Below are 23,337 nucleotides of genomic sequence, written 5' to 3'. Positions count from 1 at the left end.
CAGCGGCTAGACCAGGATGTGAGAAACAGCGGGTGCTTTGTCGGTCGATCTGGTGCAAGCAAGGAAGAACTTTCTCGAATAATTGCCACGATAAAGCCGCAGTGACTCGTAGACATATTATATGGCGTTATCTGCGATGCCGGCAGGGAGAGCCGGGCAAACGTTTACCGGCGACGTATCGGAACTGCTGGGGACTTCAAAGTGGACGGCACCGGAACCTCATGTGTTTTTCGGTACGTGTGTTCTGTCTGCAAAAGGCGGAGAACGCAGCGGCTTTTCAAGAGTGCGAATAAAGACGGTGTTTCTGCCGTGTCTAGCATCGGTGTACAGCGTTCAGACTGGTGCGGTAACTGGGGTAACGCCCCCACTGTTTCAGAAGGCGAACTAGAAAGGAAAATAGAGGACTTTCTAATCCTAGATGTACAGGACTTTGCGCGGTGCGGCTACCGGTGGCAGAGCCCGTTGAACTGTCACTGCGGCAGTCAGGGGGCTCAGACTCTTTGCACCTTCTATGCGTCTAAACCGTTTTGTCGCACAGTCGTAGCGAAACACATTCTCGATCATCGCTTCTTCGAGGACTTGAGGGGCGGGATACACTTGAGCCACCTGAAGTTTGCAGAGAGACACAGAAAAAGCTGAGCGGACACACCCCTTAGACATTGATGAAGCTTGGAAGTTGAGGAAAAGAAATCTGGGGGAACCCAGTAAACGATCAGGGTGCGACAAACGAAGTACAACAGTAAAGGACGCAGGCGTCGCAGAGAAGTGGAGAAAAATCCTACAGTAAGTTTTGAATTCGACAGCGCCTGAAAAGAGCATATGCTCAATGGGCGATGAAGGGTGGGAAATTCACATGCGTGGAGAATTGTGAGCATGTGCCAATAACTGCGCAAGTAGGGTATCAGAATGTTACGAGACACAAAGAGGTCGATTTTCTGGAGCAGCTCTCTAGCAAAATCCGAACGAGCGGCGTGGTGCTGGAAACAACTGGGGCCAAGCCACCGTGGGAGATTTCGGGGCATTAGCGACCACTCGAAATGTACCCGATGTTATTTTTAATGGAAAGGATGTGATTTCTCACTTTAACAAAGCCTCTTTCCGCATCGAGAGCATACAGTGCACGAAGTTCATGACGTTGGCCAGGGCCTTTCAACAGAATGATAAAGACCCGACACTCTGCCCACTGGTCCTTGAAACAGGCAATCAGACGTTCACGTCTTGACCGGTTAACTTCCCCTGAAAAAAATCGGAAGAAGTTTGCCACACGGCCGTCTTTGAAAAACAAAAGAAAAGCGATGTTCGGTGGCCAGTCTATGATTCTAGACATTGGCCGGATATGAAAGGACCCCAACACCAGTCGGATCCGTGATGGAGAAAAATGCCAGTGTTTCCGATCTCAAGACTGGTCGCGTGGTGCTACGAAACTTGGCACGTCTCACCAGCAAGACAAGCATGTTGTAGAGCGTTGAGAATTACTGCCCGATTGGATGCACAGCCAAACGACCTCATGAGGGGGTGCGTTGAACGCTTGTTTGTTTTTTCTGGGGAAAGCGGATAGCTGCGGTACGGGACCTCGAATTCACCAAGCACTCTGGTCCTCTCGGGGCTCGTCCTGGAAGTACAGGTCTCGAGATGGCCAGGTGCCGGTGTCTGGCTGCGTGACGCATCGGGTGATTCCGCTGATAAGCTTCCGTAAGACTCTCCATATCTACGGGAGAGGTAGTTGGAGAAGTCCTTCTGCCGCCTTTCGCGCAGCTTTCTGACCGTTCAGATGTCAAGGGCGATAGAAACCCACAGCGAAAGGAGAGAAAGAAACGTCGAAGCCTCTTCCGAGTATCACCGGTATCACCGGCAGAGGACGGTGATGCTCATTGCGAATACTCCAGCACTGGAGATTTCGTCCTGCTACTGCAGCTTTGTCGTTTCTTACATTTTGAATATGGAACAACAGGACGACACTCAGAGGAGGTATTTCGGCTTCCTACGGATGGCCAGAGCCGCACACGACGGGCAGGCATTCTGGGCAGCAAAAGCGCGCAAGCGTCTTCTCATTATCTTCACCAGAGAAAACCCTTGCACGCTGGCGGTTGCATTCTTCCAGGTGTATCTACGGTAACGTGCATGCCTTGCTAGACACTCGTATCTCATGTTTGCGCATCCCCCCACGGCAAGAGACTCTTCAGCCCGTTAACAGGAGGCTGTACCTACTATGACACACGCACAAACTTCTGTGTACACCTGCACGTAAAATAGAACACTTTAATTCCAGAAAAATGTTTCTTCCCTCCTGACTGACGAAATGCTATAGGAGGATGCCTTACTGTTTCTCCTCTGTGGCTGTTTCCCGCATGTCAATCTCGAGAACGGAGTTCGCCGACCGCGAGCTCTCCTTCCAGAGAGCGCCCATGCTAGACTCTTCAGTGGGCTCTGCCTCGCACTTTTCCTCACCACTCTGGCCGAATGAACTGCATTTTTTAAACCGGATGCCTCTCCGTGGTTCCACCGTGACGCACTGACGGCTGATACCTGCCTCCCTGCCAACACTTCCGTCGCTCTCTGAATCGCATGAGGAGATTTCTGTTGCGTCCAACTCGACAGAAGTAGGAGTCTTTCCGGACAGCGATACGGCTTGGCCGTAACACCAACTCGGGGTAAGCGATGACGGAGGACTGCGACCGACAGCCACATCCTGCCGGTAGTTCACAGCGGGTCTCTTGTTTGCCACATCGCTTTCTTCGTCGACAAGAGAGCTCTTCAACTCCACGGATGTTTCTCGGACACCCCACGCACTAATTCTTTTAGGAGAAGCTCGTAGCACATTATTTTGCTGGGTTTCGTCTTCGTTTCTTTGGATTATTCTCGCGTCCGAGCTTTCGAAGGAAGCGCCTGTGACGCCCGACACATGTTCTTCAGTTAGAACGCCGTTTGCGCCCGGTGTGCTGTCGCTTTCTTCGAATCGGAAAGATCGTCGCACTCTTTCTTGGCTCTTCCGTTTCCTCACACTTGCCTGCACCCGTGCTCGCATACTTCTCACCGGATAAACTCGGGGCTCGGGGGCTAAAGCTGGTTTCTCTGCGCCAGAGCTGCTTCTAAAGCTTCCTAGGGTGTCGCCCTCTGGCGGCAAGACTTCTGCAGCCGATGCATGCAGACCCTCCGCTGACGAGTCAAGGTCACTCAACGCACTCCTGACGCCTTCCGCAAGCATACTGGAGGCGATTTCTTGCGGACCCACGTTTGGCTGCTCCTGCTCAAAGCCAGCATTAACTTCGACGTCCTTTTTTGCAAGCTCTGTGTTTCGTAAACTGGAACAACACGTGGGGTGTTTGTCTCCCCTATGAGGGTCACTGTGGCTTGGACGTTTTTCAGGGAAAGTGTCCGCGCAGCGGTTAGACATTTCTTCACTTTGATCAAACGACTGCGGGGGCTGAGGGGAGACTCGTGGGTTCAAATCTATGCTTATTGCCGAACCGGAAATAATCGTGTGCGGACGCGACGTCTGGCTCTCAGCATGGGACACGCTGCAGACGATTGGCCTTTCCTTTGCCTGTGAGAGACGAACCTTTTCACCGGTACTGTCCCTGGTGTATGTATAACGTAAAGACTGTTTTAGCATCTGTAGACTTTTCCCTGTATTCGAAATGGATCTTGTCGATCTTGACGAGTTCCTCGATGGTGTGCTTGGCTTCCGCGGCATGGTAGCCACATCTGGCCGGGAACACCCACGGAGTTCTCTAGGTTCCATCCCTCCTTCTGGAATAAGCCTGTTTTGGTAGGAGTGGTTTCCCTCCTCCTGAACATTCTTCTGCGCTTGCCGTGTCGACTGCACGCCAGCCAGATCACCCGAAAGGTTTTGCCGGCAGTACTGCCCCGAGAATCCCCGCGAAAGTGTTCTGCCTTCCCGATTTAGTGTCTGCGGCCTTAGTGAGCCGTGGCGCAGGTTACCCTGCACACCATGCATTCGAACGGTAGACGAGGAGCCACGCAGTAATGTTGCCTCGGGGCTTTGTCGGCGGCAATGAGCGCCGAAGCCGTCAGAGGGTTTTCTGGCGTCACAAGACATGGCTTTCCGTAGAAACTCGCTTTCCTCCGATCGAATCGGTTTCAGAGGAGTCGAATACTCTTTGCTGACCCCGCAGAGACAACAAGACTTGGACTGTGCTGTCCTGGATGCCTCTGCGCTATTCTGTCCATGTTCCAAGGATGGCCGCAAGCTGGCACTTTTTGGTGTGAATTGGCGCCGCTGTCTTCCTAATCCTCCAGCTGTCTGTCCGGGGAGTTTTTGCTCCTCTGTCCGAGAATACGAACTGCGCGAGCAAGTGTGTTTAGGCTTCTCCCGACAGAGACTCAAACTACCACGACCTCTCCGTTCGTCGTATCTTAGATCGGCCGCTGAACCTTCTTGCCACACGACATCAGCCAAGTCGGGGGGCTTGTGTCGCCCCGCATGCCTTTCGAGACGACCCCTCGAAGTGCTTCGCAGTGACGACGACTTCGCGGGATAACATCCTGGCGAGAAAACCTGCCTCTCTTCTGGGAATCGCGACTCCAGGCCTTGGACACTGTCCCAGCTCTGAGATTTTTCCGTTAGTACGCCGGAATCTCCAGGATCCGAAGCAGTACTCGCAGTCGAGATGCTACCTTCGGGGAAGAAAACTCGAAGCTCTTCTGAAAGTGAAAGCGACACCTCGGTGGACAGGCACATTCGAGTGTCCTAGAGTTTGCAACACCTCCTTACAGCAAAGGGGAAACTGGTGGCGCGCCCTGACCATTTTCATTTCCTGTTTTGGTAAACAATCACCCTACCTACTACTGGGCGCCTTTTAGGTTCCTGTACGCACTGTGTTTGGATGGGTTTCCTCTTACCTTTGTTGTTATGTCGGATCGGCGGGACCGCTCTTTTACACGCGAGTGCTTTCTCTGCTGGTCGCAGCCGAGCCATCTCTGGCTGCTCTGCAACTGCTGAGAACACCTCTAGGGATGGAATTCGTTTTCTCTCCCCAGCTTTTCGCCGAACGCATATGTCGTCAGGAGGCCGCATTCTTTGCAGCCGAGGCTCATGTATCCATCCTCGCCTCGCCCCTCGATCAGCGGGGACTGGCATAGAACGAGCTCTCTTTATGGAACGTGCGGCGCTGCATCTCTGCGACACGATCGTACTTGAATGGGTCCCATGAGATTTCGTTCGATTTTCTCCCAAAACCCACGTTGTCGCGCGCGAAAGGAGTGACGGCCGACCCCCTCGTCCATGGCGTTGCCGCTCGAGCGAGGCCCTCAGAGCGTCTTCTGTGTCGCTGTGGGCAGTGTTTAGTGCCCACGCTCCTAGCGCCTCCCTTTCCACTCGAACAGGACTTTCAAAGAATGCCAGACTTGCACACCCGTCAGATTTCGCGGCGCCCGCTGGCCTAGCAGCGCGTCGTGAAGCCCTCGCCGACGGATGTGTGCACACCGCAGGCCCCGAGAACTGAACGTCTTCTGCAGAGAAACAGTTATGCCGGCGTCCCGCATTCGGCAACAGAAACGATTCGCACTGTCGCTCTGTGCAAGTTGGTAAGTGGCCGGCAGTGTTTAGAGGAGACGACATATCAAGCGCATGCTTTCTGCACAGGTTCTCCGGTGTTTCAACATCTGGCTCCATGAGTTTTATCAGCATCTCATGGACCTCCTTTAGCTCGAGACTCAGGTGGTGGCGACTCAAAGAGGCTTCCGGTGCAGCCAAAGCCGGGGTGTCCAGTCCCAGGGGCTCTTCGGAGACAGCCAGACAGCCACATCTGTCTGGAGTTGAGAGCTCCCGCAAGCATGAGGAGTTGTTTAGGAAAATGCCGCCGCTGTCCTCTTGTCTGCGTTAATAAATGAGGATGCACAACACAGAACACTTCTGGAGCTGCAGCCACCGTAGAGACTGGAGTGCTCAGCCTTGACAACCACACTCTTGCTTTGGAACTCTCGAATTTGCGTCTGGATCAGACGGGCTCTTTCCTTTCAGGAACATACAGGCACAGAAAACGCCAAAAAGTGTGTATACCTTTTGCGGTCTTCCACTGTCTCCCCCAATCGTGCGAACGACGAGAAACAAGATGTACACCTGGAAGTCGGTTATCTTGAGATGTCAAACGGTAAAAATTACCTGAGCCGCCTTCTTCACCGTGTGCATGGGGCGCGTTACGTTTGTATTTCTGTGTTTCACGAGCTACTAATGGGATCCCTTGAAATCCTGGAGAAGTCAAGAAATAACAATTACCTGGTCACCTTGTCTGGCAACGGTAGAGAGTCCTCGTGCCTCTGCGTGCGTCCTTCAATCCTCCTGATTGTCTGGTTCAGTGTGCTAATGATTTCTTCGCACGTTTCGTTGCTCTTTGACTTGCCTGAAGTATGCAAACAAAGTAGTGTTTACGAGGCAGTCTTGCTGCGAAGGACAACAGGAAAAAATACCGTGCACTGAATCAAACTCGTTTTTCTGCACTTCGAGTTTCTTTCTCGGTACGTCTTATGCTGTCCCGGTGCGGATCCTCTAAAGCGCACTCTTTAGTCAAGTCTCATGCACGACACTGGGGCAGCTAGTACCATTTTGCGCGCGGACTGAGATGGTAACAAGTTGCTTCGAAAGCTACCGGGACCGCATGTGGGTCTTCTTCCCCTCTCCCTGTCCCTGAGTACATTGAAGCCGAGCAACGCTTTGAAAGATATACTAGCGCTTCTCTATCCCTATTCGTTCTCAACTACTAGAAGGGAGAATTATTAGCTTCTGTTGTTTTATCTGCTAGGAGAATTCACTTCCTACCGTAAGTCATTTCCAGTTCTATAAAAAGTTGTAGTCAGTCTCACCTGTTTGATGGCATGCCTCAGCGACTTCAAGAACTTCTGTCGCTGGGAGACTGAAGGTTCCTTGCGCGTCTGAAGTTGGCTGACGCACATGGCTGCCACTGTTTTCCACCAGGTTGCCTCCTGAAGGTTGACTTGTGTTCCCGTTTTCACAGTTGCCGTTTGAGTGGGTTTTCTCCCGTCCCAATGGAGAAATTTGGGCTAAGATCTGCTGGACGTCAAATGGATCCTCGATTTGGGAAGAATCAAACGCTGCCTGAGTAGAATTCCGCCGCAGAGCGGGAGTGGCGGCGACTCCTCCGGCAGATGATCTGTCCTTTCCATCCCGTTCCATGGATCTTGGAGAAGCACCTGTAGCAATATCTCTGCGGAAAACTGGGGACGTACAGATGGCTGCGTCGTTCATGAGCAGCGGGCGTGGCGATTGGCGTAGCCTCCGTGGTTGCTGGGTCGGATATGTAGGTCCGAAGGCCGAATTATCGTTGCGATGAAGCAGACTGACTTTTTCTTTAGGCGAGTGACACAATGGCCTGGGCATGTGCACTGTCTCGCTCGTTAGGTGCATAAGCGATGGCTGGACACTCTGAACTTGTGAGCTAGATCTCTCACACACAGCCGTGACAGGATTCTCCCTCGTTCCACTGCCTGTGCCTTTGGGCACCAGATCCTTGCGTGACGGAGACACTTGACTAGAGACATCCTGTTTCTTTCCATGGTGATCACAAGGGGAACAGATGGGATCTGGATCATTGTGTGCTGAAGTCTGGATCCCTTGTTCGGTGATGTTCACGGTTGGAGAGACCCTTTCGGATCGTTGGTTTTCTTCCTTGTGCTTCGGTGTGGTGTCATGGCAGACCCTTGCACTGCAGGTGCCGGTGGACACCTGCAGCCAAGGCACTTTGTCCAGTGAATCATCCTTTGCCGGTGAGGCACACTGTGGGGCTTTGTGCTTCAGAAAATCACCGCCAGGGGTTCCTGTCACACAGCGGCGGCAGCGGGTACGCTCATCCTCGCTTGGATCCCGTTCAAACCGCAGACGACTGCCTTGCATCTGCCACGGTCTAAATAATCCGCAAGGACTGAGGGGGGATAAAGCATCGATGGTTACCTTGATCTTTTCAGAATCGTAATGTTGTGCAGTCCATGGATGTCCGCGGTGGTGGTAAAGCTGCTCACCCGCAGCGTGTGTACCTCCGGGTTGGTTCAGGACGCCTTCTCTGCTGCAATACCGAGACCGAGGGTCTTTGTCAACAAGATCCTGGATCAAGTCAATGCCATCTTCTAGCGGAGTTCCGTGTGGTTGCCAGTGACCGTCTGGAGGAAATCCAGAAGCTGCCGAAGATGTGTCTGTCCAGTCCTCGACGTATGGGTATGGCTGGAGCATGCGCTGTGCTTTTTCGCGGACAGAAGGACGAGTGTTGTATCCTGACAGGACACACATTTCTGACGGGGCATTGAGGGGTATTGTCTTTCGATTCTGTCCGTTCTGTTGAGTACCACAACGCGCTTCAGCCTCTGCGAAGCTGGATCCTAACGAATCCAGTTCATCCCATCTTCTAGGAGATTGCGGGAAAGGAAGAACCGCTTTTCTCCTGTCAACTGCTTCACTGATCCGGCCATTCACTGACAGTGAAGGGAGGCGATGCGCATAGTCCGTTGAGTCCCCTGTGACAACGTCAAGAAACGCCGTTCTAGCTCGACAGGTTCCTTCCCTCGCTGAACGGCACCGGTGGATTTCTTCGCGGCTGCTCCGCCAGCGGGGGACACCGGAATGGCAATGACAGGAGTAGTCGGACCCCGAGGCACAGCGATGCGAGGAATCTTCACTGTGGCAGCACAATCCATGTTGCGCGTCATCATCACGGCTCTCCGCTGTGGAGCCAGACTCGACCCATACCACTTTTTTAAATTTCCTCTTGGGCCTCGAGTTTAGTAGGACGAAGCCACCGGGACAGCTCCGGGGCTGGGATCGCGGAGAAGACCTCACAGCATAGACCTGCCTGGACCTTTCGAGAGGGTAGGTAGCCGAAGGCTCGGCTTGCTCGACGTCCGGTTTTTGAAGGCTGGCGGAAAGCAATGCCAGATCGGAGGGAGCGGACACAGAACAAGGATTCAGGTTGACTCTGCCTCCGGACGGGGCTGATATGAGTAGTTCGCCGTATCTGGTTCCTTGTCGATCTTTATTTATTCTGCGAAGTGCCTCTGTTGTAGAAAAACGCAGTAAAGTTTATCGAGGGGTGTTACAGATCATTCGCAACAAGCAACAGAGAACCGCATGGTGCACGTCCAATTTTGCAGTCTCATGAAGACTGTTAACACTGCCGGCACACGACAGACGAGTTAGACAGTTATGACACGGCTTAATTGAGGACAACCGGAGATTCTGAACACCGTTTCCAGTGTGTTCAGTGAAACAGTCTGACAATAATATTTGTTGTTGCCTGTGTTCTATGATGAGAGTCTGTGGTGCTATGTAGTCCAGCTTGTTCGGGTGCAATACGACTATGTTTCCTTGTCACGGGGATAGCCCTCCTACGGATGCTGCAATGACGCACCTGGCAATCGGGAAGCTGTGCCGCCGTAGTGAAGGGCCTCATTCAAATTGGCGATCCGCGCATGCGGATCAGATCTTATGGTCCCCGTTCCTTCATTGACAACCGGCCTAGAGAGGCAATGCCGCTCATATCCAGCGCCGTTGAGTGCCCCGGATGCACCGTGACATCTGCCTTCATCTCCTGGGTTGCGGTCGCTTTTCAAGCTCGCCAGTGTCATTCTGCCCTTGGTCAAAACGCCTCCAGTGACAGGTTTGTCTTGACGCCCTACCTCGGCTTCCTCTCCCACTTCCTTCCTCGGAGAGTCTCTTTTTTGCGAAAGACAAACTGGAACGAAATCCGTTTGTGAAGATTGGTCAGTTTGTATGCTGGCAGGCGGCAGATACACCTCCACTCCTGACGTATCCGCTTGAATAGATTTGGGCATCTGCCGTGTGACGCCTTCAAGCTCTCCAGCATCCTTTTGAGGCGTTCGTTCGAGAGATTGCTTGGTTGGACCGGAAAAATTTGACTCTTCCGTTATGAGAGAGAGTTCTCCCAGTCCTTTCAGTCTCCGATCTGTCTGCTCCACCAGGTCCTCTAGAGCAGAAATATCTTGCTGCAGAAGAGTCAAGTTTTTCTCGTTCGTCTGCTGCTGTGCCGTAACTTTTGGTTCATCGATGAAAGTCGACGTTTTGCCGTCTTCTAAATAGCTGCCCACAAACAATTCTGAGTCGGAGGAAGGGCGACTAGTTCCGTTTCCGTCGATTATATTTGGTGTTCCAGCAAGAAACTTATCGATGTTGAAGTCGGGAGATAGATTCGCAATTTCAGCGGTGGCAGAGAACGGACCGCTCAAACTCTCGCATGGTTTGACGAAACGGAGTCCTTCAAACTCAGCATTATCCGTTGCCACTGAGTCTGTACTGCTTTCCGGTGTTACAGGGAACCCACCAGCCACTGCCGTGTGGCCCTCAAGTGCGGCGACCAACGGTGAAGGCGAGTCAAGAACGGAACAAAGAGGGGCGTGATCTCTCCATTCGCTGCTAGCGACCCCGAATAGTTTTTTTCGGTCACCACCATTGATGCCACGGGCAGACGTAACGCCATTGCTTTGAGTCGACCAGCGAGACGCCGACAATGCGTCATTCCAATCCTCTACATCCTCATAGTTCGGTGGCAACCCGCAGGTCTCACGATCTGACAGCTCCTTTGTGAACTCTGCACGCGCCCGGTGCGCAATTTGTTGTTGCTCGCCGTTGCTTGCAAACGACGAAGACGAACTTCTAGCTCGCGAACAATCGGGAGAGGTAGCTTTACTCTCCGCTCCCCGTTCATGGATGAAACGTGAACCGTTCCCCAGTGGGCGGGGAGGGCTGCCGCCTGCACAGCTGCCGGCGCCTCCAGAACCGAGAGAACGATCCCGAGAATAAAGCTGAAAACCACAAGTTCTCACTACCGGACGTCCGGCGCGTGCACAGGACTTGGCACCGTAGAAGGACTTTAGCGATGCCATCTGAGAGAAACCCTGAGTTTGGCTACCGATCCCTTTCTGTTATCTTTCAACTAGTCGGCGGAGAGTAAGTGACCAGCAACCAGAAACACTCTTGTCTGTTATATGCATGTAGCGTTTTTGCCTACTCAGCGAAAATTCTTTGAGCCGCAGTCAATATCTACCCTTGGTATAGTCAAACGGGGGGGCTTGCGTTGCTAACATCTAGCCACTGTAACGACGAATTATACTCACAAGAAAAACCCTCCAAGGGGCTTGAAGCTGATCCAAGGATCGAGGAGAACGCATCTTGTGGAAACTGCCTCCCAACGATTTGAACCACACGGCAGAGTCGTTTGAATGCCAAACAGGACCACTGCTCTCCCGTTGTGTCGCCGGCGACACGCACTTAAATAGCTCGTCGTGGAAAGTCCGTATCAGTCCACAGCCACTACCAAACGTTGTCTTCCTAGGTCTAGACCAAATTAACAATTGCACGATGCGAACTCACGTTTAAAAAAATGATCGGCATCGGGATAGTTCAACGTCTGACTGGGCAACACACTGCCTAGGTTGAATTCAAGGGTTACTCGGGCTGTTTTTCGCTTCCCATCGATCATTTCGTTTGCCGTTTTGTGCGACACATCTTCGAGCGTTTATGCTGAGAATGAAGATGCTTTAGCTGAACGGATGTGTGTTACCTTACTTGATCAAGGGACATCTGGAGGCAACAGTTTGATTCACGGCATTTCAAACGAGACGGACAAGCTTCCCCATCGGAAACATCAGCCAGGCCCCACATCCGGAAAAGAGATGCGACGCTTCGGAAAGCTTGACAAATGATGGCATTTTAATGAAGAATTTCGGTTTCTCCGTAGGAGGTGACACTGGACTGCTTGCAACGAAACTGTACCAGATCCGGCAGTACTGTGTCACGGAACCAAAGGCTGCGATCTACAGCATCGCGAGCAACGGGGGGCCCCTCTTGCGGTCTGCCACTGTTTGGAGCCCCCTGTGTCCAACCATTGTTGTAAACGAAGAAGATTGCCACGAATACTGAGGGATCGTCGAATCGTCGTCGTCCGAGTCCCTTGTTCTCGACTACCTAGCTGAATCTCTACAGAAAACGGCAAGTCATTTTCTGGAATTTCGGACTGGAAGTACTGAGAAACTGCACTAGGGGATTACAGAAAGCACCGAGACCTTTGTTGTAGGACAGATAACCGGACATGTTTGTTTGGACTACGAAGAAGCAGACAGAACCTTCCGCCAATGTCGCTTTCATAGACGTTAGCCTCGCCAGTTAATCAAGCTAGAGCAAGCACGTTGAAAGAACTATTATTTTGCTGGGGTGGTAACACGTAAGTGAGGACGATCTGTTGAATGGTCCAAACAAACATGTCCGGTTATCTGTCCTACAACAAAGGTCTCGGTGTTTTCTGTAATCCCCTAGTGCAGCACAGTAAGTCCCGACAATCATAGGCTCCCTAAAGTGCACCGCGGACCGAGCTGCTCCTCCCCATGAAGTTGAGGTGACAAGCACTCGGAGATCGCAATGGACAACTCTGAAAGGCAAAACCACTGGGAAGGAAGCTGAACGCCAATAGACTGATCTGATGTAACCACTCCCGAAGTCGTGCTAGAGACGAAGTCGACTCACGGAGTAGACAAACTCGTTTTACGCACGAGGCTACTGAAAAAGGTCATGGTACCACTACACAGTGCAAGTAACCATTACGCCGTTCTTCGAAGACAACGCCCGAATTCGCGCGACCTCAGTCCTTCATCCGCAAGAGTGAACTGTGGCCGTCGCGTCAACGCTCGAACAGAGAAAAATATAGGTGGCCAACACCTGCAGCCTTCGTCTACTGGCCTGCTCGAGAGGTGATAACATTCTAGTTCTTTCTGAAGTTTCGTAAGGTACGGTGTCCTCTGGATTCAGTGTCCCCTCGTCAGTGGGGCGGAGGTGCTCAGTCAGGAGTGATACGAGCTATGCCGGCGTTGAGAGGTTTACTGGGCTTCCAGGTCTCTTCAAGATGTTGATGAGATCTGCTGCTTCTAACAAGAGGCTCTATCTGTACGACAACTGGCCACAGCAGCTGTGGCACTGTGGGTGGACACATTCTGAAGAGACCCTCCTGCCATTCAGTTTCCTTTATGTCTCGGAAAAAAAAGAATTAAACCGGAAAATGTCTGCCCTTTGACTCCGAGTAACACAAAAATCGGTCAAAATGACATCTGCTCATCCGCCTCGCAAAAAAGGTTTTCTCCTTATAATGACACACGCCCTAGCAAACTCCAACCCACCACCCAACTCGCATTCCCGCCTTCGTGTTTGACATCAGACGGATATCTCCTCACTGTCCACCTGTACATTTCTGATCTCCAGTTAGAAATCCGCATCCGTCCTGAAGATCTTGTCTCCGAGACAGAGGCGGGCATCGCCACTGATGTCAGCCAACCCTAAGATTGGCGGAGGCTCTGGATCGTCATTAATGAGAGCTCGACGCTGCGCCTCCTCACTTCGATCCGGATTCTCACTCGGAGAGTAACTGCGAAAGCTGCGTTTGGCGGTAGGGCTGCTAACTCGGCTGCAGGCTGGACTTCTCAACGAGCTATCGAGCGGCATCTGAAGAGACAACATACACATAGTACTCCCACGCTGCAAGAACTCCCCAGGCTTACAGACACGTTTCATCAACAGTTCAGCCCTGCGACGAGGGGGTGTTATAGAAAACTCCTCCCGATTCTCAAAACCGTACACACAGAAGAAATGCCCGTTTTGGTGGAGAGGTGCTCAAACGATGCCGGGACTCGACCACCACCCCAGATGGTATCTTACAAAGTCGTTTGGCGGCCGTATGAGAGGACTTGTCGGAGGGGAACCAGCCATTCCAGGACTACATGGAACGAACGCAGGGCGGCCGGACGGCGAACTCGGTTCGCTAACTCCGTCTCCAGGAATGCGTCGGGACCTAAGCGGTGAATAGACAGGCGAAAAGCCAGACGACGGCGAGCTCTCCGCTCCGCTTGAACTCTGGGCAGCGCCCCCGAGGGATCTGGCAGGAAAAAGACAAACTGGCATGTGTTTCGGATAAACGCGACCACGGCAAAAGGAATACTTGTTGTCTTTTCCCTGAGAACTGTCCCTGTCATGGACAGAGAAGGTGTCGAAAGAAGTGCCAAGTTTATGTCAAGCCTGCCCCTCTGGACATACGGCCTTTCACCCCAGTAGGCGAGATCCATGTTCATTCCTCAGCAGAGTCAGCCCAAAATCACTTTGGTTTTTAACGCCTTTCCGCAGCGTATCAAACCGCGTACAACATGAACAAGGACGCGACAAAAAAAAACATCAAGAGGAACGCTTTACTCGACCACAGCCCCAAGTGTACCGTGTGGTGCTGGTTATGCGACCGTTTTCTCTCAGCTCGGAGCGCGTCCACCCCTCGGAATTTTCTGGGGAGTATATACCACGTGTTGGACTACTGATTTAGATCCTGAAAAACTTTGTTCACCGAATGCAAGCTCTACTGTGATAGCTTAGCCCACAAGTACTGTGCACAAATACACCCCTCTACCACGAGAACCCCCACTAGGCCTTTCATCACACCATTTCCTTGTGCTCACTTGTCTCGTGCGGCGACGATGCGAAGCGCCCGAGCAGCATTCTCCAGTTCAATCTGTTCCAGCTCTCGTTCTACCTCGACGAGGAGGGGCTCTAGAGCGAAGAACTTCGCTTCCAGCCGAAGGCATTGAAGAAGAATTTTCTCCCTTGGGCACAGCAGAACCCCATCCCGGAGGAAATCCAAGACATAAGTGAAGCGTTCTCCATTTCTGTCAACAAATATGGGTTTGTCCTCTGTGCCGTGGTCACGAGACCCTGGACTCGAGTCCCGCCACCCAGAGGACAACAGCGCTGTGAAGTAGCTGTCTGGAACACTCAACAAAGTTTCAGCTGTCGTTTCGTGGATCTTTCCTCCCACATTTAATACGACCCGGTCGGCCGACTGACCTCGTGACGCGCCTGTCGCAGACTGCGCGCCAATCCGCGGTAGAGACCCTTGAGGGGATCGTGGGTCAGTGGGTGGATCGAGCGAAGAGGCACACAACATTGGTGAAGAACGCAACAAGAGAAGGGAAGCGGGAGACGACGCTGAAGGGATAACGCACGCTTTCACCATCGGTCATGCGTTTCCGTGGGCACTGAGGACCGCTTTGGGGGACGAATCCTCGACGTTCTCAAGCGAGTGCCGAAAATCGGGGAAAACGAGGTGAAGAAACGTTTCTGAACCGAGAAACAGAACGGAAAAAACAGAAGAGGGACTCGGAAGACGGAAAGTTTCTGCCGAGGGGGAAAACCGGGAGAAATATCTGTTTTTGCATCCGAGAGGCGCACGCGTTTTCCGTGGCTGATGCGCCTGAACTAGGAAACGGTACCTCAGGATGGTACAGACGAGGCACTGACTGGGTGGCGGAGGTTTTCACAGTCAACAGACACAGGGACTCACCAAAACACGACGAAAACTCTCATTGCGACGGCGGCTCAAAACTGTACACGGGACACGCATTTATCTTTTCTATGAAGATTTGGCTAACTGAGTTCGCCTGTACATACACTCCAGCATCTGAGGTGCACTGACGACCGATTTCCCTGAGACCGCACAAATCAAGAACACTCGCTGAAGCTTGCTTTGATGACACTGTTTTTCCCAGCAGCCATTTGTTCATCTCTTTCGGTAGAGTGGGACTTCTGACGCTCCAACAACTCCGGAAAACTGTATCGTTTAAGCTGTCGCCGCGAGAAAGTGTGCAAACCAATTGAGTTTCACCGGTGGTGTAGTGGTCCATGGGATGTACAGAGCTGCGACTGCTGGCAGAGGAACGGCAGTGTCTCTCAGCCGCCACTCAGTGGTGTTTGCTGGTTCAAGACCCACGCAAACAGGTGGCGCATCTGCTTCAGTCCATTTCAATGAACGGGAAGCGGAAGCAGGCCGACAACTGGAGGATTGTGGAGGAGTCTGGGACCCGCAAGTCGCCGCAGCACTCGCGGGATACGGCCGGAAAAAGTGGAAAGCAATGCCTCGGAAAAATATCGAAAAGAAGGGAAACAGCCTAGTCGTAAGAAAGGCAAAAAAGTGCAAGCAGCCAGAAAAATGCACTGCGCCTTTTCTCAAACGATCAACGGGCTCTCGCAGTCCGGTCTCACCGAGTCAAAGTGTCACCCACCTCGCACTGACACTGAGCACTAGTGCCAAATGGCTGGATACGCACCACTCCGACGCCGTCCGGCAACCAAAGACTATGGAAGACAAGATTGAGTCGCGCTACATGCGCCACAATTGACACCTTGAGTGAAAATCTTGTCTCCTGAAAACTGCAATCCCCTAGATTCAGTGCACACTGAGCACAAAAGTGAAGCGCAGGGAAGGAGCGTCATCGTTTACTTCGAGGGATCTGCGACCAGGCGGCTCCTTTGTGGGAAAATCCATTTCCTTTATCAGATAAGAGAGACGTGGGGAAAAGTGCATTTTCTATGGTTGTTTCCTAGAAGCAGACATGACACTCCGTACGTTTGGCGGACGATGTCTCCCCTGAAGTATTTGGGTTCGTCGTAACAACGCACCATGCGGCGCTTTCCTCGGTTTTCGCGAGGCTCGCTCCGCAAGGCTACGCAGACACATCCGACGACTTTGCGGAAACGCCCTCGCTGTTGTATTCGCGCGCTACACTTTAGACACCAGATGAACCAGAAACACGAGACAAAGACCTGGCCGTTTTTAGTCAATCCTCAGCACTTCCTGATACAGAGAGACTGGAAGAAGCTCGTGCCACGGTTGCCGTCGCTATATCGACTCAAAACATTGCACTCCAAGAGCCGCCTTACGATCGGGGGTCAGCTAGCTCCGTCGCTTCCTTTGTTGGGCTAGGCCTCTTTCGTGGCTTTCTGTGGCATGTCTTGTCGCGGGAACGTAAGTCCTCGAAAGTTGCACGTTCTTTGTCCGGTTTGTTGTGTTTTGGAGCTGTGCATTGTTTCGGCCACATCTTGAACGCGGCTAAGACTCGGCACTCTGCGACGGAAGAAAGAAACATGGCTGGCTTCGGAGGGCCGCTTACCACGGAATTTCTCCAGGTCTGAGGTTGTCATGCCCCACGCGAGTGTGGCCGCGTGCTCTCAGGCATGTAGCATTTACTAGAGAGCGGTTTTCTGTGCCTGCAAACACTCTGTCCTCCTCATAATAGCTACCTCGCTGCGTTGACAGCCGTCAGTCAGTTCTGTCTTGTGGGAATGTCTTTCCAACTACTGTTCGTGGCTACCACTCGTACCTCGAAAGGAAGGCTTTTAAATGCTGCCAGGCGTCTGTAGTTTCCTCCAGTTTCCTTCTCCGTCGTTCTTCCGAGTATTTGTCCTATGCACACAGGTTCAGAATTCGTCTACTTTTGGTGACACGTGAAGCACGCATTTCCTCGTCAACTGCACTCTCCGTAGAAACCGCTGTTGGTCTTCGTCGATACATGTTCTTCCCACTGCTTTTTCTGCCTCTGTTTTTTCTCTCGTGTGTTCTTTGTTCTGTATCGTAACCGACAACGGGTGTCGACGTCTCCGCAGAGCTCTAACGATGTCATAGAGCGCATCCCGAGGTTTCGTAGTCCCACGTCGGCGTAGGAAAGGATCGTTTCTTTACCCTCTTTCCTACCAGCTTCTCCTTTTCTTGTCTTTTTTCTGGTCATGGCGGTGCAAACGGCGGTGGACGACCCGGAGGCTCCGGCTGAGGATCAGCCGCTGCTCGGAGGTTCTCTGAAAAAGCCTTCCACGTATCGTCAGTGTTGTTGCTGTGCTCTTGGCACAGCTGTGACTCTCTGGGCAGTGTTTTTGATTGCTTTTTCTGTGTTTCTCGTGCTGGATTTCAACATCCGGGGAGCGGCCTTCACCTCAGGAGCTGTCCTGGGGCTAGTCACAGCGACGCTGCTGCTCTGTGCAGCGGGACAACAAAACGCATTTATCGCGTTCGTTTCTTTCTACCTTCAGATTATGGTCTACCTTCTGTGGGCACTTCAGATGGCTCTTGCGGCGGTTTCTCTATGGAAGGTCACGCACAGTTCTGCCTCTGTAGCGGGGAGAGAAGACTTCCCTCGTGTAACGCTGAGTCAGTACGCGGTCATGACGGATACGGTATCTGACCAAAGTGGAACCAGACCCGTACAGGTTTATCGGCAAGTGGAAGTTTCGTTTGCTTTGTACGAGGCAACGTTATGTGCATTCTACGCAGTGCAGTTGCTTCTTGCCCACTTCGTCTTGAGTATGCTCTGGAGTTTCTACCGGGTTCTGCAAGCTGGAGGCACGGGTTTCGAGAAGCGAACGGCAGAAGAAATCGAAGAAGATGCCCTCTCAGCCCAGTTCCCGTCTTTTGCAGAAGATACTCCGCGGTGACGGCGAAAAGATACGGAGAGATCGTGCAAAACGGGGTAGGAAAATATGCCCCCTGTTGGAACCTGCTGTCGTGTTTTGGCTCGGCGAAAAGCCCCCGTAAAGGCAGCTAGAGGAAACCCTACTCCAAGCTGACGACATGAAGCATCGACAGCTTTTCACGGATAGAAACGCGACAAAGAATGTTTTTTATTTGAGTTTGGGTGCGGGAACGGGGCTCAAGTGTCGAAATGTTGCCGAAGCCGTTTCGTCGAGTTTTTTTTACACAGCGTTCACCCGCTGAGGAACGGCCTGAAGCAGCACCTATGTCTACTTTTTACTTTTGAAGGCTAGTGTTCTGGCGCAACAATTCAGCAGTTTCACAATTGTTTGAAGCCCCTTTGTGTACAGGATATTTCTGGGGGCGGTATTTGCGTGCGGACCGTATGCGCAACTTTAGAAATACACAGGATGTTACCAGGACAACCGATGCAGGGACATTATACGTGGAGCAAGTGAAAGCTTTTTTCTGTCGCTTGGGTGCAAGGAGGCATTTGCTTTCCAAGATCACGGAAGTCGTTTAGACCAAAACAGTTCGTGTTCCTGTGCAGGCGTGTTTCCACAAATTTCAAATTCATCACATATATCCAAGAACGCCGGAACTGGCCACCCGGATCAACGCTGAGCCGGGAGATGCCACAGGCAACACGCAACTACTGCCTTTCGTCTTTGGACTTCTGTTCCCAACGGAGCAGTTCTGGTAATCCAGAGGCCTTCAAAAACTTAGTCAAAAGTGTTTTCTTCCACCGCGTTATGCGTTTTGCAGTGACAGTCTCAAGCCCAGAAAGCCTAGCCTTGTATGCGGTTCCGCTAATCAAATAAGTTTCCTCGTTAGAGGTATTGCACTGACAAGCTAATACCACGCATGCTGAAGAACCCTCGGTTTTGGGTCGAACTTCTTAATACCGCAAAATGTGGGGACAAAGACAACTCAGTAACGATATAACGGCGTGGTTCCAGAAAAGGCACCGGAACAGCAAGTGCGCAACTGCGACCGGGGGCCCACTTCTATATGTAGCCAGATGGCGTCCATTCAGTCCATGAGTAAACAAACGATTTGGGTCATCAAGCAAGTACTTAATGGAGGGCTAAAACGCATGCTTGTCTGCAGTGCACATGCTGAAAACCGACAGAGAACCGATAGTGCATCGAAGGACTAATTACGGACGCAAACGCACAAATCTGCATATTTCAAAACCCCTCTGACTGGTTTGCATTGAAACGGCATTTTCAAACGAAAGTAACGGACAAAAAAGGACCTGTGAATTGAGAGATACCCCCGACTATTCTGAGCTGCACAACCGAAAAAGCCGTCATACCGACACGACGCGGTGGCAAAGGACGACATACAAAAAGAGCTCCTTCCCTCCAGCATGAGATACTTTGCAGTGAAGGAATGCAAGAGTTGAATAACGTAAGGAAACTGAACCTCTCAGATCTGCTCAAAATTGTGGAAGAAACAATTGTACAACCTGCCAGCTAGGTAGACAACCTTTGACATGCATATAGATATATATGTATATATACATATATGTATATACATATATACGCGTTTACATACTTGTGCATAGTTATATGGGAGTGTGGGGCGCGTGCCAACGGTAACTTTGGGGGAATTTCTGTTTGAAGCTAGAGGCGCCTACGTATTGTGACGAAGAATCTGGTCTGTGTGTAGATACATCTGCAGGAGGAAGTCGACTTGGGCTTCGAGGAAAAGGTCTTTTTTGGTTTTTTCTTTGTCCCCTAGAGTGTGTTGCCTGTTCGCCTGTGCATTTCCCACCGCTTTAACTGGGATTTTATTTGTCTCTGGCGCCTCAGATTTTGGCCTCCCTTCTTCTCGTGTCTTCTGCTCTCTTTCCTTCTGCATCTCACTCGTTTCTTCGACATGTGTTCTGCTCCTCATCATCGGTTCTTGGGGATTCTCATCGCGCTCAGAACAGGTTTCCGATTTTCCTGTCGTCCAGTCTTGCTCTCGCACCGACTGCTTTCTTCTCTCTCCGCTGCGACCCGTTTCTGCACCTGAGGCCGATCTGCGTCTCTCGCAGTCTTCTCTCTGCTCCTCACGACCCTGTCGCGGCCACCGACAACCGATTTCGCCTGTCTTCACCTCTCGGTCTTCTGCTTCCTCCTTTTTTTTGTCGGCTGTCTTTGAATCCGAGAGGACGAACGCAGGCAGAGGGTCGTGACCTCCGGCAGCCGCCTTCTCCATTTCTGCCCAGAACTCCTCTCTCAAGTTTTCTAAAACAGCGCATGCAATGGGGAGCGGCTCTCGTAAAAGTCTCGCCTTGACACAGCTCTCAGCGGCTTTCTGCCGGGGATCAAAGGAAGCCCCAGAGAAATCCGAAGACGGCGAGCAGGAGAAAACCGAACTGGAGGAAGCAGATGCCGAACACGAAGCGAGAGAGCGAGAGGAAGAAGAGTCACATGAGCAAAAAGAGGAGAGAGAATGCGAGGTCTTCTCAGCGTCAATTCTGTTACAGGCTGCTGTCTCGCGTCTTGGAGGCTCCAGCGCACGTTCAACCCTCTGCTTTTTCGCAGATGATTTCGTTTCTTCGCTTTCGCTGGCACTGTGGACTTCCTGTTTCTTTTCCAATTGCTCGTTCTGTCGCGGGATTGCCTCTTCTCCGTGGACAGATCTCAGATACTCGCGAGCGATCCGTCGCCACGCCTCCTGCTCTGCGAGTCTCTCCACAGCAGTCAACAGGCTTTGAGGCGTCAGCCACCGCCTCTCAGGCCTTCTTCCCAGACGCCCTCTGAGCTTCTGGAGCAGCGAGGAGACAGAAGGAGACAGTGGAGACAGAGGCAAGGGGACAGTTTGCACGGCGTGGTCAAACGAGAAATGAATGCGTTCGTCTTCTCCCTGGCCGCAAGCACAGTGACGAGGTCTCCCAGGAAACCCAGATGAAAGAGCAGAAGGAGAGGACGAAGGAGAAAAGAGACAAGAACACGAGGGAGAAGGAAATTGCGAAGAGGAGCCCTGGGGACAGGAGGCGCGTGAGACAGGATCAGCAGAAGAGGATGGAATCTGAATTTCTTCGGCGCTTCCTGCCGTGTGGGCCGATCTCCCTCGACAGCGCTGTTGGTGAGAAGAAGCTGAAAACTCCCTTGGGCATCCCAAAATCTCGTCGACACCTCGACGTTTAGTGAGAACAACGAACGCAGGTCTCTCTTCAGACGGCTGCGCTTCAGAAGACGAAAAAGAAAAGGCAGGGGAAAGAGACGAAGAAGGAGAGGCAGACGCGAGACCCAGCACGAGAGTGCGGCGATCCATGTACGCCTGAAAGTATCGACGGAGGTAATCAGAAACACGGGAGTAAACGTTTTCGTCTCGCAGCACCGATTCCAGAGCTTGTTCGAGATTCGCGTTTGCCGACGGAGAACTCGAAAGAGACACGCCAGACGGTTTATCTGTTGTACTTCTCCTTGGATCTACGCCCTTGCCGTCCACTTTCAGAGACTTCCTTCTTCGCTGACAGGAGTCACACGGGAGGCTTTGAGTCTCTGCTTGTGAGGCGTTTCTTCCCGCTTGCTCCTCGGTCGTTTCTTTCCACCGCTCTGCTTCTGCGTCTTCCTCTCGCTCTCCTGTCCGGCGTCTCTTCGCTGGGAGATTCGCGTTCGTGCTGTCTGCGATCTTTGGAAGAGCCCGGTCTCGGTCTGGAAATCTTTGAGGAAAGTCAGAAGCAAGGAGAAGCGGCCTTCCTCGAGATGCTCTGAAGAGGAGAGCGAGGGGGCGATGTTTCGGGTGAAGGAGATGCAGCTGCATGCGTTCCAGGTCTTGCCGCACTGGGTTTATCCGCTCTTGCAGTGGTCCTCTTTCTTCAGTCTTGTCTTCCCGTCTGTCGTCTCTGTGCGCGCATGCACCCGAATTCGAGACCGAGAACGACACCAGCGAACCTTTCCCCGTCATCCCCTCTTGTGACGGTCGACGGTTATCAGGACGGTCCTCTTGCTCTATCTCGGTCAGTGGAACCTTCGTTCTCCCCCTGTGCGTTTTTTCGTCGTCTCTCTCAGCCGATGTCTCTTTGTTAACTTCGTGCATGCACCGAGCAATGACCGCCACGCGAAGGAGACTCTGAAGACGACGCAAACGAAGGACTGTGCAGGAGGGAACCCATTTCCAAGCCAGGGACTCTTTCCTCACGTCTTCTTCTTCTCGTCGTCCCCACGAGGAAAACTGTTTCCGATGATGGGCTGGACAAGGCCTTGCGTGAGCGGAAGGCTCCCGAGTGTCACCGGGAAGGTTCTGTAGAACTTCTTGGGTGGATGCACACCGTTTTCGCTTGGAGTCCCCAGAAACGGAGCGGCTGGACGCGGAACGACGCTCCGACAGAAACAGAGGAAACGGGAAGCGAGGACAGAGCAGCTCGAGCGGTGTACATACAGCTGAGACAGCTGGAGAACCGGGAGTGCCGGAAGAAGCCGGTGACGCAGGAGTCGTCATTTCAGGGGAGCTCGAGAGATAACAGCGCGGAGGCAAGAAAGAGAAGAGATGAAGTCGGGAAAGGAAACCGGACAACTCACCTCCGCGAAACTGCACAAGTGGTGCATGCTCGACGCTCGGCCTCGCATTTCGAGAGCATCTCGGCATGAGAAAAAGACCTAAAACTCGAAACAGAGGAAGGAAGGAATTCCTGCTGCCATTGAAAAGCCTTGAAGACTTTTAAAGGGCGGAGAAAAGGTGTGTTTCCTGTGACTTTCTCCACAAAAAAAAGCGGCACTTGTTCTCCAGTCTCGATTGCTCGCATGCGTGTCAAGCCAGACAGCAGAAGCGTTGAACTCTCGTGGTGAGGCAAGACAAAATGGAGGGCAAGAGGGGACGGTCGCACAGAGTTTCATGTCTTGTCGTCGTCTTTTTGTCGCTGTGCACTTTTAAACGCTGCTATCTCATGCACATGCGCGTAGAGGAAAGACTGAAAGAGCCGCGGAACACCCTGTTCCATGTCAATGTGTTCCAGTGTTGAAGGTACGGGAGGAGAAGCGCTAAACAGTAAAAAAAGCTTGATCACTCCATCGAATGAAAACATCGAACA

General features: G+C 52.2%; 4 protein-coding genes across 4 annotated transcripts; 1 reads left to right on the top strand and 3 right to left on the bottom strand.

The window, feature by feature from the left end:
• Window positions 1-991: 991 nt before the first annotated feature.
• On the bottom strand, window positions 992-10,866 carry TGME49_241130 (hypothetical protein; the record flags this gene model as incomplete). Its single annotated transcript, XM_018780620.1, has 5 exons — window positions 992-4,665; window positions 4,864-5,837; window positions 6,239-6,362; window positions 6,823-9,021; window positions 9,375-10,866. 5 exons carry the CDS (start codon window positions 10,864-10,866, stop codon window positions 2,318-2,320), a joined length of 7,137 nt encoding a protein of 2,378 aa, XP_018637597.1. The 3' UTR covers window positions 992-2,317.
• A 1,959-nt stretch (window positions 10,867-12,825) lies between these two features.
• Window positions 12,826-18,987, bottom strand: TGME49_241010 (K+ channel tetramerisation domain-containing protein). The gene is made up of 3 exons (XM_018780619.1): window positions 14,470-18,987; window positions 13,685-13,901; window positions 12,826-13,471 (listed from the first exon to the last, which is right to left on the bottom strand). Exons 1-3 carry the CDS (start codon window positions 15,021-15,023, stop codon window positions 13,232-13,234), a joined length of 1,011 nt encoding a protein of 336 aa, XP_018637598.1. The 5' UTR covers window positions 15,024-18,987; the 3' UTR covers window positions 12,826-13,231.
• On the top strand, window positions 16,644-18,884 carry TGME49_241000 (hypothetical protein). Its single transcript, XM_002366678.2, has one exon. It carries the CDS (start codon window positions 17,570-17,572, stop codon window positions 18,269-18,271), a length of 702 nt encoding a protein of 233 aa, XP_002366719.1. The 5' UTR covers window positions 16,644-17,569; the 3' UTR covers window positions 18,272-18,884.
• A 102-nt stretch (window positions 18,988-19,089) lies between the features above and the next one.
• Window positions 19,090-23,197, bottom strand: TGME49_240990 (hypothetical protein). Its single transcript, XM_002366677.2, has one exon. It carries the CDS (start codon window positions 22,893-22,895, stop codon window positions 19,947-19,949), a length of 2,949 nt encoding a protein of 982 aa, XP_002366718.2. The 5' UTR covers window positions 22,896-23,197; the 3' UTR covers window positions 19,090-19,946.
• Window positions 23,198-23,337: the final 140 nt, after the last annotated feature.

The sequence above is a fragment of the Toxoplasma gondii genome, chromosome VI (genome assembly GCF_000006565.2).
Source record: "Toxoplasma gondii ME49 chromosome VI, whole genome shotgun sequence".
Taxonomy (NCBI): domain Eukaryota; phylum Apicomplexa; class Conoidasida; order Eucoccidiorida; family Sarcocystidae; genus Toxoplasma; species Toxoplasma gondii.
This window is presented reverse-complemented; position numbering and strand designations above follow the sequence as displayed.